General features: G+C 51.2%; 1 protein-coding gene across 1 annotated transcript; it reads right to left on the reverse strand.

Moving 5' to 3' along the window:
- Positions 1 to 569: 569 nt before the first annotated feature.
- Positions 570 to 14,571, reverse strand: PCDH12 (protocadherin 12). The gene is made up of 4 exons (XM_024575293.3): positions 11,337 to 14,571; positions 7,744 to 7,841; positions 5,624 to 5,775; positions 570 to 1,433 (listed from the first exon to the last, which is right to left on the reverse strand). Exons 1-4 carry the CDS (start codon positions 14,214 to 14,216, stop codon positions 988 to 990), a joined length of 3,576 nt encoding a protein of 1,191 aa, XP_024431061.2. The 5' UTR covers positions 14,217 to 14,571; the 3' UTR covers positions 570 to 987.
- Positions 14,572 to 16,606: the final 2,035 nt, after the last annotated feature.

Below are 16,606 nucleotides of genomic sequence, written 5' to 3' on the forward strand. Positions count from 1 at the left end.
GCAAGGCATGCCGGCCTGAGCAGCTTCGGAAATACTCTCTTCGGCAGTGTTTGTGGAGGGGAGCTCAGACAAGCCCACGACTGCCAAAATCTCACCTATGGGGGCTTTTCCGTTCTTTTCCTTGGCTGGCAGTCCAGTGTCAAGGTGAAGGGTGTGAATTTTGGTGTTGGACAAGCCTGGCTCCAAATCCTGACTCTGCGTCTACTCTGCTGGATCTTGGGCAACACACTCAGCCTCTCCAAACTCACATCCTTGTCTGTGAAATGGGGATAATAACACCTCCCACTCAGGGTTGTTGAGAAATTATTAATTAAATCCTATCGTAAGCCTGGTGTCTGGCTCATGGTAATGCCTATAAATAGTCACACTTTTCTGAGCCCTAATTTTCCAGCTGAGAAATGTATTATTTGATAATGTGACAACAGAGGGGTGGGGTCAAGGGCACACATGTCCACTGTTGTGTAGCTAGCCCCAACGTGGCCCGCTCCAGCCTGACCCTCTTGCCGGGGAGTGGAGGACAAAGACCTATCATTCTGTTACTCATCCCTCCTGAAAGGTGTAAACAGGAGAACGAGCCACTGCTTTGCCTTTATTAGTAGGTCACAGAGCTTTGCCTGGCACCCCAGGATCCAGCCCCCCACCTTCCACTATGCAACAAGGCCATCCTTGTCCTGCTTGTGACCCTCCTCAGCATCTGCTCCACTGGAGGACTGGCCCTGTGTGCTCTCCATGTGTTTTGCCAGCAAACACGATCTCAGCCACAAACTGTCTCCATCCTCCAAAAAATTCAGCAGCAGAGCTAGCTCCTAACAAGGGGCTGCTTTGGTGAGCCAGCTGGTAGTCCTTGGGCCCCTGCCCACTCTGTGGGGCGGCATCAGTCAGCCTGAAGTTCTCGAGCCTCCCCTGCTCAGTGAGTTCAAGTTTGAGAAACCAGAACATGTCCAAGGATCTTCAGGGCCTGGACTCTCTAATATCTCCTGGGGCCCCTTAGTCCTGCACCCACAGGCCCCTGTGGCTGCTGCTGCTGCTGCTGGTACTGCTAGCCCTGCCCGAGGCCCCCGTCTTTCCATCTGGGCTCCCCTGGGCATCCATGCCCGAGGCCCCACCGGTGGCCAGGTCTAGACTGAGGGTCCTCCCGCAGACGGAGAGCCGCCACAGCACCTCAGAGGCGGCCTCCACTGGCACACTGGCGCGCTGCACCAGCAGCATATCCAACAGTGAGCTCATCTCGGAAAGGAAGGTGCTGGCCAGCCGCGTGCCAGTAGGGCTCAGCTCTGGCCCCGACCCCTTGCCGAACGTCTGGAAGGTCCTTGGCTCCTCCAAGGCTTCAGTGTCTGGGGAGAACACGTTGTCACGGTAGTTGGTGGCAAGAGGCAGAGAGAGCCTGGCCATCCAGGCAGGATCTGGGGCACTCAGCCGGTCCAGGGCCAGGCCTGCGGGGAGGCAGAGGGGACAGTGAGGGCCAGGCCCACGGAAGGGCAGGGTGGATGAAGGTGGATGTGGGCAGGGCAAGGGTACTGAACAAAGGAGGGAAGGGAAATGGCAGGGGACAGACAGGATCACCGGAGGAGGACAGGAAGGAAGAGGCCCCGACAGGGAAGCTCACTAGGCAGGAAGGCGGCTGACTGAAGCTGCCCATGAGCTGAGGGAGGAGGAGGCAGAAGGCAGGCCTAGAGCTAGAAGCCGGCCCGTTTCTAAACAATGTCTGCTTTGGTGGAGTGTTGCACCGGAGTGTCTCTCACCCATCCCTTGCATCCAGGCGCACCGCCGACTGGGGACAAATCCCTTTCCTTAGCTGACGCTGGAGTTTCTGGCCTGATGCTGCCTTCTGTCTACATGCACAACAGCGACCACTTATTAAGTACTTCTGTGATGAGCAATTACATAATCGTCTCCTTTAACTTCCACACAGCATTTGGAATCAAAAGTACTATCCCATTTTATGGATGAGGAAACTGAAGTTCTAAGAAGTTAAGTCACATATGTACTAGGCAACCAAATCCAGGCTGGACCCCAGTTCTGACAACTTTGAAGCCTCCTGTGACTGCACCACCCTCTCCTCTCTGAAGAGCTGGCCCTTCCTCCCCCTGGACGCTCCAGGCGCCCACCCACCCGTGGCCTCTGGACTTCCCAGGCCTGCTAAGGTCTGCACTGTCACCACCGGGCCCCATGTTCTGAAGCTACAGGAAACCCTGTCCTAGAGGCAGGCTGGAAAGGGTCTGACTCTTTAAGAGCTGTCCCAGGAAAGGGCAGTGGAAAACTTTCATAGATCCCCAATGCCACCATCACACTTTTTTCCCTTCGCAAAATTAGATGGTGTACTTGGGTCTGATGTTAGAGGCCCAAGCAGAAGAAAGGATGTTTTGTGGTTAAGAAACTGTGTCTTAAAAAAAAAAAGCACAACATCTACTTGGACATGTATTTAATGTTTGTTCAAGGTAAACTGCTTTGAAGTCTGTGCAATATTGGTGGGAATGCTGATTGGTGCAGCCACTGTGGAAAACAGTACGGAGTTTCCTCAAAAAATCAAAAATGGAACTACCTTATGACCCAGTGATTCCACCTCTGGGAGTATATCCAAAGAAGCCTGAAGCACCAATTCATAAGAACATAAGCACCCCTGTGTTCACTGCAGTGTTATTTACAATCACCAAGATTTGGAAGCAGCCCAAGTGTCTTTCAGTAGATAAGTAGATTAAAAAGTTGTGCTACATTTACACAAAGGAATACTATTTGGCCATAAAAGAAAGAAAGAAAGAAAGAAATCTTACCCTTTGCAACAGCGTGGATGGCCATAGAGAGCATTAAGCTAAGTGAAATAAGCCAGTCAGAGAAACACAGGTACCATATGATTTCACTCATATGTGGAATCTAATGAGCAAAATAAACCAACAAACAAAATAGAAACAGACTCCTGGAGAACAGACCGACAGCTGTCAGAGGGGAGGGGGTTTGTGGGGCTGGGGGAAAAAGGTGAAGGGATTGAGAAAACAGAAAGTAGACACAGATAACAGTGTGGTGCTTACCAGAGGGAAAGGGGTGGGGGGAGGAAGAAGAGGGTAAAGGGGAATAAATGGTGACAGAAGGAGACTCGACTCGGGGTGGTGAACACATAGTACAATATACAGATGATGTGTGATAGGGTTGCACACCTGAAATCTGTACAATTTTATTAACCAATGTCACCCCACTAAGTTCAATACAAAGGAAAAAAATTAAAAATAATAAAAATAAAACATTAAATCTGTGCATAGAATAAAAGCCTAGGAGACATGTCAAAGTGTTAACCGGAATTATGCAGAGCAGAAGTAATTTATTTTCTTTTTATCTATATTTTTCTACAGTAACTAAATATTGCTTGTGTAATTTGGAAAAGTTACTTCAAAATACAGCTAATTGTTCTTTATATTGATATAAATGAGTCTTGATCTTGCCTTGTGAGCGTGGGTCTGTGCAGCCTGTGAGGCAGGGTCAGGCCACTTCCCAACCGGCCCAGCCCACGCCTGGGACTGGGTGAACATTTACTGAATGACTGAATGAACAGAAATATTAACCCTGCACACTTGGGAAATGTAAACCTTAGTTCCCTGAGAGTCTGGGGTAATAAGGTTGGAACTCTTTTGCTGTTACCGAATTAGGCCTTTCCTTGTGCAAGGGTCAGAGAGCTTCGGAGGGAATGGAGCTTGGAATGAGAAAATCACTGGGGTGTATGAGAACGGCTGAAAAGCAATGGTGAATTCACTCTGTGGCAGGTGGGCTCTGGGCCGACCGGGGTTGGATTTCCCTTCTTTGCTGCATATGAACAATGCGACCTTGGGAAAATTGCTTACACTCTCTGAACCCCCTTTTTCTCTCACGAAGTGGTGAGAGAGCAGTACTCATCTCGGATTGCTGTGAGCATCAGTGAGCTCACGTGACCAATAAAATACTGTCCTCATCACAGCCTCAGGCGGGGCTTTCCTCTGATGCTGCCAAGCCCCCAGTGCGTGGCCCCTCACCGGTGGCCTCACCAAAGTCCAGGCCTGTGAGCAGCTCGGGTATTGGTGTCCCTGTTGCCCTCTTTACCCCCAACCCCACCCCCCTGCGCTTCTTGCCCTCTGTTCTGTGGGGAAGCAGGACCACGTGGGAACTCAACCCAGAGCTAGCTGCCCAGTAGAGACAGAAAGTGCGCTACAGAGGTTGTGTGCAATTTTCTGGTAGCCACGTTTACAAAAAGTAAAAAGAAAACGTGAAATTAATTTGTAAAACATTTTTATACTCAATGTCATTACTTTATCTCATAATCAATGCAGTATTTTAAAATTATTGAGATAATATATATTTTTTATACTAAGTGTTCCAAATCTGGAGTGTATTTTATATTTACACCCCGTCGCCATTCGGACTAGCTGTTTTCCCATGTGTCTAGTGGCTGCTGTGCTGGACCTCACAGCTGTACATTCTAGACAATGCAGTCCCACAGAGCTTTCTGCATGTGTGCTGTCCCAGGCTACCCACTCACCCACGTGGCTGTTGAACACTGAAATGTAGCCGGTATGACCGAGGAACTGAACTTTCCATTTTACACACACTTAATTTTAATCAGATTTAATTTTACTTGATTTCAGTTTAGAGCCACCCTGCCAGTGTCAATAACCATTGGCTGCACAACCTCAGGAAAATTATTCAACACCCCTGCCCGTCAGATGGTGCCTTCATGAAACGGGCATAATGAATAGTCCCTGTCTCCCAGGAGCTTCTCACGAGGCCCTGAGAACAGGGACTAGCACATTAAAAGCACTCAAGAGATGTTAGCCGTAGATTTTTTTAACCAAGGAGAGGAAGTGCCTGCCATGCCGGCAGCGTGTCTGCAGCCAGATGGAGCACACGGGAAGTGTGCAGACGAGAAACAGACTGTTAACTACAGGAGCAAAACCGCAGCCTGGGAATGGTTGGACCTGTGGGTATGACCTAAAGGGGCTGACCGGCGTCCCCAGCAGAGGGGCCAGCTAGCAGGGTCTTGAGTTATAAAGTTCACGTTTTGTATCTATTTTCCAAACGATTTATTTCTCTAGAAAAAAGTTCTTTCTGTTTCAGTTAGAAATGTTAGCACAATAAAGTGTTGACTCAGTTCTCAGGGTAAAAGGACATTTGAACACACCAAAGAAATTCAAAGGAGTGGTTCAGGAGGTCGGGGGGTGGTCTCCTGATGCCAGGCAGGCCCAGGTTGGCTCCCCTTCAGTCAGTAATGAGCTAGGTGACTCTGGGCAGGCTCAGTTACCTCTCTGAGCCTCAGTTTGCTTATCTCTAAACTGGAGCACATAACATCTTCCTCCAAGGACTGTTTGGAAGCTTAAGTGAGACAATGTGTTGAAGATGTTTCCTGTATCTGGCACACGCCAAGAGCTCAGCATTCATTCACTATTCTTACGTTGATTTGTAAAATGAATAATCAAAGCAGAGTCTGGTCTTTAAACAAACAGAGACCTTTTGAAGCTCCAGGAGAAGTAAAATATTGCGGATGTTCCTCCCCAGACACAGAATGGCTGTGTCTCCCTGAAGTGGGCTGGAGCAGGAGTCTGAAGCCTAGGAGTGTGAGTGTGGGGGCAGGAGGAGAGTTGGGGTGACCCTGGGGAGACCCTACCTTTCTGGGGGTCCAGCAGGCTGGACAGCTCTTCTTCTAGCAGCTGCTTCACAGAGAGGTCCTCTTCAAGGTCCAAGGATCCTTCTTCTTGGTCCGGTTCTGTCTGTCCCCCAGCCCTGGCCCCTGGGCCATCTGTGTCTGGGGTTGCACTCCTGCGAAGGAAACCAACTCAGCCCACAAGTGAGACAGTTCACACACAGGTTCATTCATTCCAGCTCATGGACATTCTTCTGTTCATGCCAGCATTCACTGGTCTGCACAGGCACCTGGGTACCCACAGTTCAGCCTTCAGACTCAGACCGACCTGAGTTACTTGATCCCAGTCCTCCTGCCTACTTTGAGTCTACACCACCCAACTCAAGGGGCAGGGTGAGGGTAAAATGAGACGTATGTGAAGAGCTTATCACGGTCCCTGGCACATTGTAAACACTCAGCAAACAGAAGTGACTATGAAAGCACTGTGTGATTACTCACTATTGTCCCTCGAATTCCTTCACATTGCCTGGCACAGAGTAGGAGATGAGTAACTTCAGTTGAGCCAGTGCGGTCATCCACCATCCGTCCATCCTTCCATCTGGCCAACCACCCACCCACCCACCCACCCACCAACCCACCCATTCATCCCTCTGTCAAAGTGTGCGCTCCAGCGAGGGCAGCAGTTTTTGTCTGTCTCATTCCCTGCCTCTCACTCGTGCTCAGAACAGGACCCTGCTCACAGTAGGTACTCCATACTTTGTGGACTGAGTGACTGAATGTTCCCTGTTCCCTATTTGAGGCCAAATCCCAGACCAGAAGAGCAGATCTATAGAGGATGCCGCCAAGGTGAGACATCCAAAAGCTATTCAGACTCTACTAACCCTCCTTCCCACTCCTACTGTCTCCTGCTGGGCTCCTCTCCCCCACAGACCCTTCTTATCACCTGGGGGAGGCCAGTTCCTGCCATGGGGTGGACAGGACTGGCCCCTCATCATCCCAGCAGGAGGAATGGCTCCCTGAGGGATTTTAAACCCTGGGGGTCTTTTCTGTCTTTTTGTTTTCCCGGTGGCCAATTCTGCTTCTATGAAGGGATCAGCAGGGAGGAGGCAGGTTTGCAAGTAAGGATGACAACAACTCATGTTACTGAGCAATTACTCTGAGTCAGGCCATATGCTTTGCAAGGTATATGCACCTTTTCATGAAAACTTTCACATCTGTAAGGAGTTCTCTTGTTATCATTCTCATTTTACATAAGAGGAAACCAAGACTTACGAAGATGATGCGGCATGCCCAAGGTCCCCAGTGAGAATTCGAATTTAGGATGCTATGACTCTCGAGTACTCACCAGACTACCATAGTACTGCTCCATACTACCGCTCACTATCCTTGAAAAAAAAGAAGCTACAGGTTGTCACGGCAACAGCACTGAACCAGGTGCCCTGAGAGCTGGTCCCAGCTTTGCCACTCACTGACTATATGACCTTGAACAAAGTCACTCTAACTTAACATTGGAAAGGACTTAACCTTGATGGTGCACTTTCCCTGTGCCAGCCATGGGGCTATGGGCTTAGGATACATGGATCATTAAATCTTTACCCCATCACTACGAGGAAGTATGGTAACCTTCATTTTAAAGATGAGAAACCAAGGATTTGGGGATTTATCTGACTTGCTCAAGTTTACATGACCGGGTGGATCAAACTAGTTAGAGCCTCAGTTTCTCCATCTGTAACAAGGGGTTAGATTAGATATCCTCTTGAGGTCTCTGTAATTCTGGAACAGCCCAAAGGAATACACCCACGTACCCATCTCCTTAGCCACTTCATATTATGTTTAAGGGTCAAGAAAGAGAGCTGCAACTTACAGATTTAAAGTCCCTAGCCCAGCACCTTTGCAATCAGGGGACGGATAATCAGAGCCTTAGGGATGAAGTCATTTCCTTAGTGGCTCTGTCCTGTAAATGCTATAAATACAGTTGCTCCAGGACCCAGGGGCCTGGGCTGGGGGGATGGATGCTGTCCACCGCACTGTTCCAGGGAAGCATCAGCTGGGAGGTGCTCACCGGTCCCTACTGTCTCAGAGACTGCAGGGGTGAGGAGAGGCCAGAGGGGAAGCTGGAGAAGCTGGGGGCTGCGTGTGCTTACCTGGGGCCACAGGGCTTGGCTGAGTACTTATTTCCCCGGTGGTTTGGTTTGGGCTGGAATTGGCCCTGATGCAGCAAGGACAGCAGCTGGGAGATTTGCTACAAGACAGGAAAAATCTGTTGACTCCACACAATTCCGACCCAGCATACTTCCTCGCCGGATGTTTCCCTCAATGCCGGTGCTTTCTTTTTATAGTCTTTCCTCCAGCTTCAGATGTTTGTGTGCTCAGATGGGGGATGGTGAGTGGTGAGCGGTGACAGAGGCTGAGACCTGTGCAGGCGGGGTCCCTGCTTTGCCTTTGTCATCCCAGGCCCTGGGTGTCTGGGGGAGAGAATGAGGACCCTCTGGGCTCATCTGCTCTCATCCCCCACGAGTGACCTGCCCCTGTTGGAATCTGTGGGGATAGGGGTGAAAAAGGCATTTCCGGACCATAAATTAATTATTACTTTGATCAGAATTATGTTGCAGAGTTATTTCCCCCCCTTCAGCAATATTCAAGCACTCAGCCAACTTTTGTGGCCAGATGTAAGACTATGCTGTAGAGGAGGCAAAAATGATGTCATTTAATCATTCATTGACTCATGCTTTCGTCCAACTGGTATTTAGTAAACGCTTGTTTGTGCCAAGGCCCTGTGCTCACTAGGGGAATAAGAATGAGAGGGAGGCCCAATGTCTGCCCTGAGGGCGCTCACAGTCCACCACGGAAGACAGGGCACAGCGGCTACTATAGGGGTTACACTGGGTGGAGAAAGGTTGGGGGTCTGTGGGAGCAGAGGAGGGCTACTCACCTAACTTGGAGCAAAGAGGAAACTGTAGGGTGAAATGGGAGAAGTTTAAGCACTTATTTCTACAAGTGTTTATCGAGTTCATACTGTACACTAGGCACCTCTGCTGAGACCTGAAGGCCCCACTGGAGTGTGGCAAGTGAAGAGAGGGTGAGGGTCTGGGCCTGGGGCGAAGGGCGCTCCAGACGGAAGGCCCTGAACACTGAAAGGCCAGAGAAGATGCCTGGAGAATGGGTCAGAAGTTGGGCAGGATGTCAGGGCCAGACCCTGCAGGGCCTCATGAGGGAGAAGGCAACAGACCAAGTCTTGGGAGGCTGAGTTCTAGTTCAAGGTCATTTCTAGTTTGTGTAATGTCAAGCAGATTTTTAGGCCTACTCAGACCTTTTCTCACCTCTAAGGTGGAGCTAGAAATTAATTAGATTAATTAATCTAATTGTCAGTATTAATTAGATGGTTCAAAAGTTAAAAATGCTCCACAGCCCTGACTAGTGTGGCTCAGTGAGTTGGTCTTCGCCCTCCAAAGCATAAGGTCACGGGTTCAATTCCTATTAAGAGCACAAGCCTGGGTTGTGGGTTCAGTCCCTCCCGATCAGGGAGCCTACAAGAGGCAACCAATCGATGTTTCTCTCACATATCAATGTTTTTCTCCTTCTCTTCCTCCCTTCCCCCTCTCTAAAAATAAATAAATAAAGTCCTTAAAAAATGCTCCATAAATGCAAGAAGGTGGGGTTATTTCTCCTAGAAACACTGCCTCTGCCTCCTGAGCCCACCCCACTCCTCCCTGCGAAGGCCCCCCCTCCTCTCTGGGCAAGACAGAAAGTGCCAATCTCAGAGGAGAGTTGGAAGGGCAGGTGTGCAGGACTAGGGTTTCAGCGTGGTTTGGGAGGCTCAGGGTCCCATTGCCTGCCTGAGGGAAGATCCCACCTCCTGAGACACCTGCCACCCTTTTTCCAAGTGACAGCCTGTATTTCAGGGACACTCCCTGAGTGCCATCCCCTGAGCTCAGCACTGTCATTCAAGGTCACTTCATAGTTAGAGCCCAGACTCTGGAGTCAGTAGGAGTCAGGTTCAAACCCTAAATCTGCCCTGCCCCAGTTCCCACTGATGCGGCCTTGAGGAATTACTTAGCATTCTGAGCCTCAGCTTCCTCAGCAGTAACAAGGCAGCAATAATAAGATCCTGGTCACATAGTGGTTGTGGTTATAAGATTAAATGAGTGAAAGTATGTGTTATTTATTAATAGATCTTATGATAAGCATTTAATAACTGTCAAGTAATATATAATCTCATTTAATTCTTACAGTAACCCAAGGGAAGAGATACCATTACACCCATTTTGCAGGTGTGAAACCTGAAGCTCACAGGGACTACACAACAATGACTGGTAGGGCTGGAATTTGAACTTGGAACTGACTCCACTGTGGTACTGTGCTGCTGCAAAGACATTAGGTGAACTTCCTCTTACTCTCAAGTTGATCCCAAGTGGGCACCCTTCTTTCCATAACCCCCCTGGGTCCAATCACAGAGCCAGCTCTCTACTGACTCTATTTACTAAAAACCATTTTTTTTTGGCACAAAGAGCTCATTCAGTAAGCATTTGATGAATGAATGAATGAATGAATGAATGAATGAATGAATGGCTCTGGGCAATCTCTGGGACTGGAGCCCAGGGCAAGACTCCTGAGAAAGCAGCTGGGCCCTCTCCAGGTGGCTTCCTGGGAAGGGGGTGGGGGAAGGAAGCTGTGTCCTTGCTCCACAGGAAGGCTTAGCTGATGGCCTGGCCAAACAGAAGTGTGATTTGGACGGGCAGCCTGGCACAGGGAAAATTATCTGGGGCGCTGGGGAGCAGATATGAGTGCAATATCAGGCACCATCTCTGCAAATATTTCCCATTTGTGTCTAATAAATCCTACGTCTCTAGACACTTGCCATTTATCATCTCATTTAATTCTCAACCCCCTGGGAGGTAGACACAGGGTAAGTTTGGCATCATAACCCCCACTTTATAGATGAGGAAAATGAGGCTCAGGGTTACCCGGCTTCTAAGTAGCTATGCTAAATTTGAGCCCAGATCTGCTTCACTCCCAAGTTTCAAGGTCGTTTTCACTGTCCCATCCCACAGACCCAAGCAGCGAGCTCTGGGGTCTCAAGCAAGTGATGTGCCTCCCCTGAGCTTGGGGGCAATCATGCCCATGTCAGCCTGCTTCACAGGGAACTTGCCCAGGTGGAAATGGAAGGAGCTTTGCAGAAGTCATCATAATCATTTGTTGAGTGCTGTCTATGTGTCAGACAGTCTTTTAGAGGCTTTGTTTTCAAGCAACCTTAGGACATGTGTACTATTAACATGGACATCTCCCACACAGAGGCTGAGTAACTTCCCTGTGGTTCACAGCTAGAAATAGGTGGAGGCAGGATTTGAACCCAGGCAGCCTTGCTGCAAAGCTTTTATTCTTAGTCCCTACCTTTGCTGTGTGTCTACTTGTGCCAGGCTCCCTGAACAAGTGCTCTCTAAGAATTAACTGATCCAATCCTCAGGACAACTCTGTGAGGCAGATGCTCTTTCAGTCATTCCTATTTTACAAATAGGAAAACTAAGGCTCAGAGACACTAAGTAATTTGTCCAGGATCACACAGCTCAATTCTGTTGACCCTAGAGCTATGTATGCCCTGAACGGCTGCACACAATGCACCATGAAGTGCCCGGTGAGCCTAAGGAATGAATATGAGGATTGTGAATAGTGGTGGTGTCTGATGCTGTTGGTAGTGGTCCAGGAGTGACCAGAGCAAGAGCTGCCCACACCGAGGTACCTGAACAGGAGGAGAATCCACAGTGAGCTCCTCTATGGGGTTCCGCTCCGCAAAGGCAGCCACAGACAGTCGGACCAGGCTCCGCAGGATCTGACGAGGGCATGACTCTTTCTCGGGGGCCACTTTGCCGTGGAGATTTCGCTGCCGCCTCAGGGTTGCAGAGGAGGCTGGTGAGCTCAATGGGGCCTCCTCGCTGCTCTGGTCTCCAGGCTGCATCCCTGTCGGGCTGCCTGCCACCTTCAGGGCCCTTGTGCGGGGCTGGCCCAGTGCAGGCTGGGGCTCAGGAAGGTTCAGGTTCTCCCGGGAAGCGTTCCTCTGCCTGGAATGGTTGAAAAGGAGGTTGACTGTGTCCTGCAGCACCTCTCTGTTCTCAGCCAGTGTTCCCTGGTTGCCTTGGTTACGCAGGGTCCTGTAGAGGGTCGGTGTGAGATGAAAGGGGGCCTGCAGGCAGGAGTCCCAGCCTGCTTCCATCATTGCTTCTTTGCTAACATCCTTGGGGAGCTGCTCGACTTCACCAGGCTCATCCACCTGGCTCTTGAGCACAGGGATGAGGTGGATATCTGCTTTCTGAATGTGTTTCTGGGGCCTCTTGGGCTGGTGGCGGTAGGTGGATTCAGCCTCCCGACAGTTATAGACCCTGTTGTCCTTCTTCTCCGTCCGGCAGATGGACATGATCAAAGCCAAGATCAACCCGAAGATGGCCAGCAGGACAACCAGGCAGATCACTGTCAGCACCGATGTGCTTAGGGTCCCAGGATCAGTGTCTGGGTCCCTCAAGTGGTCCACGCTGGTGACAAACAAGACCCTCAGCAGGGCTTGGGTCTGCAAGGGGGGGCTGCCACGGTCTTCTACCACTATCTCCAGGTCCCACTTACTCCCAATGAGACTGCTGGCATTGGTGACATTGATGAACAGCTGCCCCAGGTCGGGGCTGAGGACAAAGAGGTGGGCTTCATTCCCACTCCGAATACTGTAGAAGACCTCTCCATTTGCCCCCGAGTCTGCGTCTCTTGCTGCAATGGTCGTCAAAAGGAATGGCTGGGAGCTGTGCATGGCCAGTGGTGCTTTGTCAGTATCCTCTGGACCCAAGCCACTGGGAGTTTCAATGGGCACCAGAAGGTGGCCTGTGGAGACATTTACAAGCACTGAGAGGCTGGCTTTTCCATCACTGAGTAGGGGATGAATCACCTCTGGGGCATTATCGTTGGCATCCAGGAGGTTGACCCAAACAGAGACACTGGATGAGAGCCGGGGCTGTCCCCTGTCCTCTGCAATCACATGGAACTCAAAGCCGGCCATCTGCTCATAGTCCAGTGACCTCTGAGCAGTGACCTCTCCCATGTCTGAATCAATGGCTACCAAGTGAGAAACTGGGGAGTCCTGGATGCTGTATGAGATTTGTCCATTAATGCCCAAGTCTGCATCATGAGCCTTGATGGTAATGAGGTGAAGAAAGGGTAGGTTGTTTTCCCTAGTGGACACTTCATACCTGCTCTTCTCGAACACAGGTGCATTGTCATTGACATCACTGATCTGGATGCTGAGCTGTTTCTCTGCTGATAAGGGCTGGGTTCCTTGGTCTTGGGCCAACACGGTGAGGGTATATTGGGGCCACTGCTCTCTGTCCAGCGTGGCGTTGGTTAGCAGCATGTACGTGTTGCCAGTGGTCCTTTTCAGCCTGAAGTGGCCCAGCTCTTGGCTCAGCCAACAGTGGACCAGACCATTGTTTCCTGAGTCTAAGTCCTTTGCCATGACGAGAGCAATGAAACTGTCCTTGGGAAGAGCTTCTGACACCAGCGACGGCTGGGAGGCCCATGTGATGTGGATGCTCGGGGCATTGTCATTTACATCCAGAACCTTGATGAGGACTTTGCAATGGGCTGGGATGGGATTAGGACCCAGGTCCCTTGCCTGGACATCCACCTCATAGGCAGGATTCTTCTCGTAGTCTAGGGGTTGAAGCAGAATCACCTGGCCCGTTTTGGCATCAATACTGAAGGTGTCCAGCACCTCTGGAGGCACATGCTTACTGAGAAAGAACTCCACCTCTCCGTTGGGGCCTTGGTCAGGGTCTGTGGCGGTCAAGTTTACAAGGAGAGTACCGGGGGCAGCATCTTCTTGGATTTCTAGAGCCAGTGAGCTCTCAGCAAACACAGGGCTGTTGTCGTTGGAGTCCAGGACGTTGACTTTGACCAAGCTGGTGCCTGACTTGCGGGGGTTTCCACTGTCATAGGCTGTCAACACCAGATCAAAAAATGAGTGGATTTCCCGGTCCAGCTCCTTCACCACCACGAGCTCCGCATGTTTGGTTTCATCGGGCCCCACGATGACATCCAGGGCAAAGTGCTCACTGGGAGACAGGGAGTAGGAGTGCAGGCTGTTGGGGCCAGTGTCCGGGTCCAGAGCTCTGTCCAGGGGAATCCGGGTGCGCAGAGAGGCACTCTCAGAGATTTCCAGCTCCTGCCTGCCTTTGGGAAACTGTGGCTCGTGATCATTGATGTCCAGCACCTGAATCTCCACATGGATCAGAGCCAAATCCCCTGTGGCAAGCACGTCAAAGGAAACCAGGCAGGGATCCCGCTGCTTGCAAAGCTGCTCTCGGTCGAGACGCCACCCCGTGCTGAGCAAGCCGTCCTCAGAGTCCACCTGGACGGGGAGTGCCTGAGGCAGCTGCAAGACCTGGAAGGCAGCCCCCGCTTGCCCACGCCTCTCCTCCCAACCCAGTGCCTGGGACAGCTTCCCTATGACCGTGCCAGACGGCACTTCCTCCGACACTTGGTATTTCACAGTGAGAGTGGCCACTTCCTGACAACCCCCTGAAAGGAACAAGTAGCCACCTGGCCCCAAGAGCCCCAGCAAAAGTCGCAGAAGTTGCATCATGCTTACCGCCAGAATGGGCTAGATTCAGAAACTGCTAGAGTTCTTCAAAGGCTGGGAATTCCTCCAGTGTTTCGGGGGGGGGCTTGATAAGCCCTGTTCTCCTGCCCCCCGGCCTGCTGGCATGGCCTTGTCCCATAATTAGATGATGGTGCAACTAGCAGGATTCTCAGGCAAGGCCATCTTCATCTGAAGAGATCCGAGAGGTCCCAGCACCGATCCAGTAAGATTGCCAGGGGAGACCCAACACAGGGGCATCTGCCGGTCCACTCCAGCCAATGATGGACAAGAGCCGGTCCAAGAGGGACTTGACCCAGTAAAGCAGGATGTGGGGATCTGACTTCCAAACAGTTGCTAGGCTGGGGAAACAGAGAAGCAGCTTTTTCCTATGGAAACCCCACCTACAGGAAAAGGGAGGGCTGTGAGTTTCAATGCCAATTAGAGAAAGAGAGCACGCTTCCCGTGAAGCCCAGCAGCCTGCTGCTGAGGAGGATGCGGCAGGAGCTCCTGGGACGGGCTGGATGGGAAGGCGCTGTTCACACAGCAAGACGGCCACTGAGGGAAACAGTGCCCCTGTGTGGCCAAGCAAGCCGAGAGCCTGAGCCCCTGCCCACCACCGGGGGCCTGAGGGCTGCGGGGCAGTCATGCTCTCTGTCTCTCTTTGTCTGACATTACTCCTCTCCCATTCTGATGTTTTTCCTATACTCATCTACCTTTAATCTTGACTCTGTCCTGATCACCCACTTTTGTTGCATGGGAAGCAGCTGTGATTAAGGGAATGGCCATCACAGCCAAACTCCCTGAGTTCAAATTCTGATTCTGCAGCTTATTAGCTGAGACATGTGGGACAATTCACCCATCCTTACCACCTCCTTTTTAGAGTGTGAATGAGAATAAGAATAGCAGCTCTCCGGGAGGAAATGTGAGGGAGAAATGAAATGATGTATGAAGGGCCCGGGCCCGGCCTGAGTCACAGGCAATGACGTTATGGCCAGCAGCGGCTGTTAGGATCTGCACAGCTCCTCCCATATGTGGCTAGGCTAGCTCTGGCTCTCACACAGGCCCCGGGGCTGTCCCTGCCCACAGGGACCCATGAGAGTGCCCATGGCCTTGGCTCCTGAAGCACAAGGACCTCCCTGGCCTGATCATGTGCTACCCCTTCCCTTCCTGCTTCCCAGCCTAGAGGCCCATTGTTCTCTGCATCTGGTCTAGCCTGACCTCCTGTCTGGGGAATCCCCCAGCCTCCAGCTCCTGTGTCTTGGAGGTTTTAGATTTTCCCCCTCTCCCACACCTTCCTCTCCCTTCCTCCAATTTTTCTCTCCCCACTGTTGTTTATGGCAGAGCCCCCTGAATGATACTCCCTTGCTGCCCGCCAACCCCTTCGGAATATTTTAGGGTGTGCTTTCCCTTCCATTCCCCTCCTCGCAGAGGTGAGGCCCAGGAAGGAGATGAGGGGGCAGTCTCGAGTGCCCTTTGAGGTGGCTCGCTGCTTCTCAGTTCCCTCCTCAGTCTGCCGTCCCCAGGCTTCTCCCAGGCTTACAACCTACTTCGAGGTTGATTCCAGAGGTTTATAAAGCATTTGAAGTTGTGGGAATTAAGGGCCAGCTTCCCCTAGATGGGTGTTTGCAGCTGAGTCCTTCAGACCAGAGGTACTCTATTGGGACAAAAGTGACTCCAATCAGGAGGCCTGTTGGCCTGGAGGCCTGTAGTCGTTAGAACAGGGGTGGCTAAGGGACCGATTTAGGCTAAGCCCCGCCTCCACACCATCCCTTCCCTTGTGCCATTTCATCCCCACACCCTCTCCTCTCGCCTTGTGCTCCACTGCTGGAGGTTTCCCAACAATCTTCCTGAAGCCCATGGGCCCGAGCCACGGGCCACTTCCTATAGCAGGGCTCTGGAGACATACAGGACACTCCCTAGCTTGGAGATGTCACACAAGCCACTTAACCACTCTGGGCCTTGGTTTCCTTCTCTGCAGAGTGTGGCTGTAACCCATCTCAGGGGTCTGTGGTAAGAACTCAGTGAGATGATACACGGAAGTGGCTCAGGGCCTGGGACAGAGAGAGCTCTCAATACAGGAGACTGTTTTTTCACCTTGCATCGTTTTCCAGGTTTTATGCCTCATATGTGAATGGCGAAGGTGGTCTTGCATTCATCCCTTCAGTTGGAAAGCTCATTTCTCAGGACTCCCTGGGTTTCAATGTCCTACTTTGCCTCATGCCACCCGCACACTCATGCCATTGGGCGAAGAACCTGAGTGGAGGGATTAGGTAAATTTCCTAAGATCACACAGATTTGCGCTCCAGAGAGCCCTCTGGCTGCACTCTGGAAAATGGATTGGAAGGGAATAGAGAAGACCGAGGGAGGAAGGCCAGTTGGAAGTGAAGCAGAAA

The sequence above is a fragment of the Desmodus rotundus genome, chromosome 10 (assembly GCF_022682495.2).
Source record: "Desmodus rotundus isolate HL8 chromosome 10, HLdesRot8A.1, whole genome shotgun sequence".
Lineage (NCBI taxonomy): Eukaryota > Metazoa > Chordata > Mammalia > Chiroptera > Phyllostomidae > Desmodus > Desmodus rotundus.

What these genes read in the sequence shown, in the direction of transcription:
- PCDH12 (XM_024575293.3), bottom strand. Translation starts at nt 14,216, where the DNA reads ATGATGCAACTTCTGCGACTTTTGCTGGGGCTCTTGGGGCCAGGTGGC. An exon ending in TGGATTCTCCTCCTGTTCAG is followed by an intron (nt 7,842 to 11,336) that starts GTACCTCGGTGT and finishes CCTGTCTTGTAG; the next exon opens with CAAATCTCCCAGCTGCTGTC. An exon ending in CCTGCTGGACCCCCAGAAAG is followed by an intron (nt 1,434 to 5,623) that starts GTAGGGTCTCCC and finishes GCCTCCCCGCAG; the next exon opens with GCCTGGCCCTGGACCGGCTG.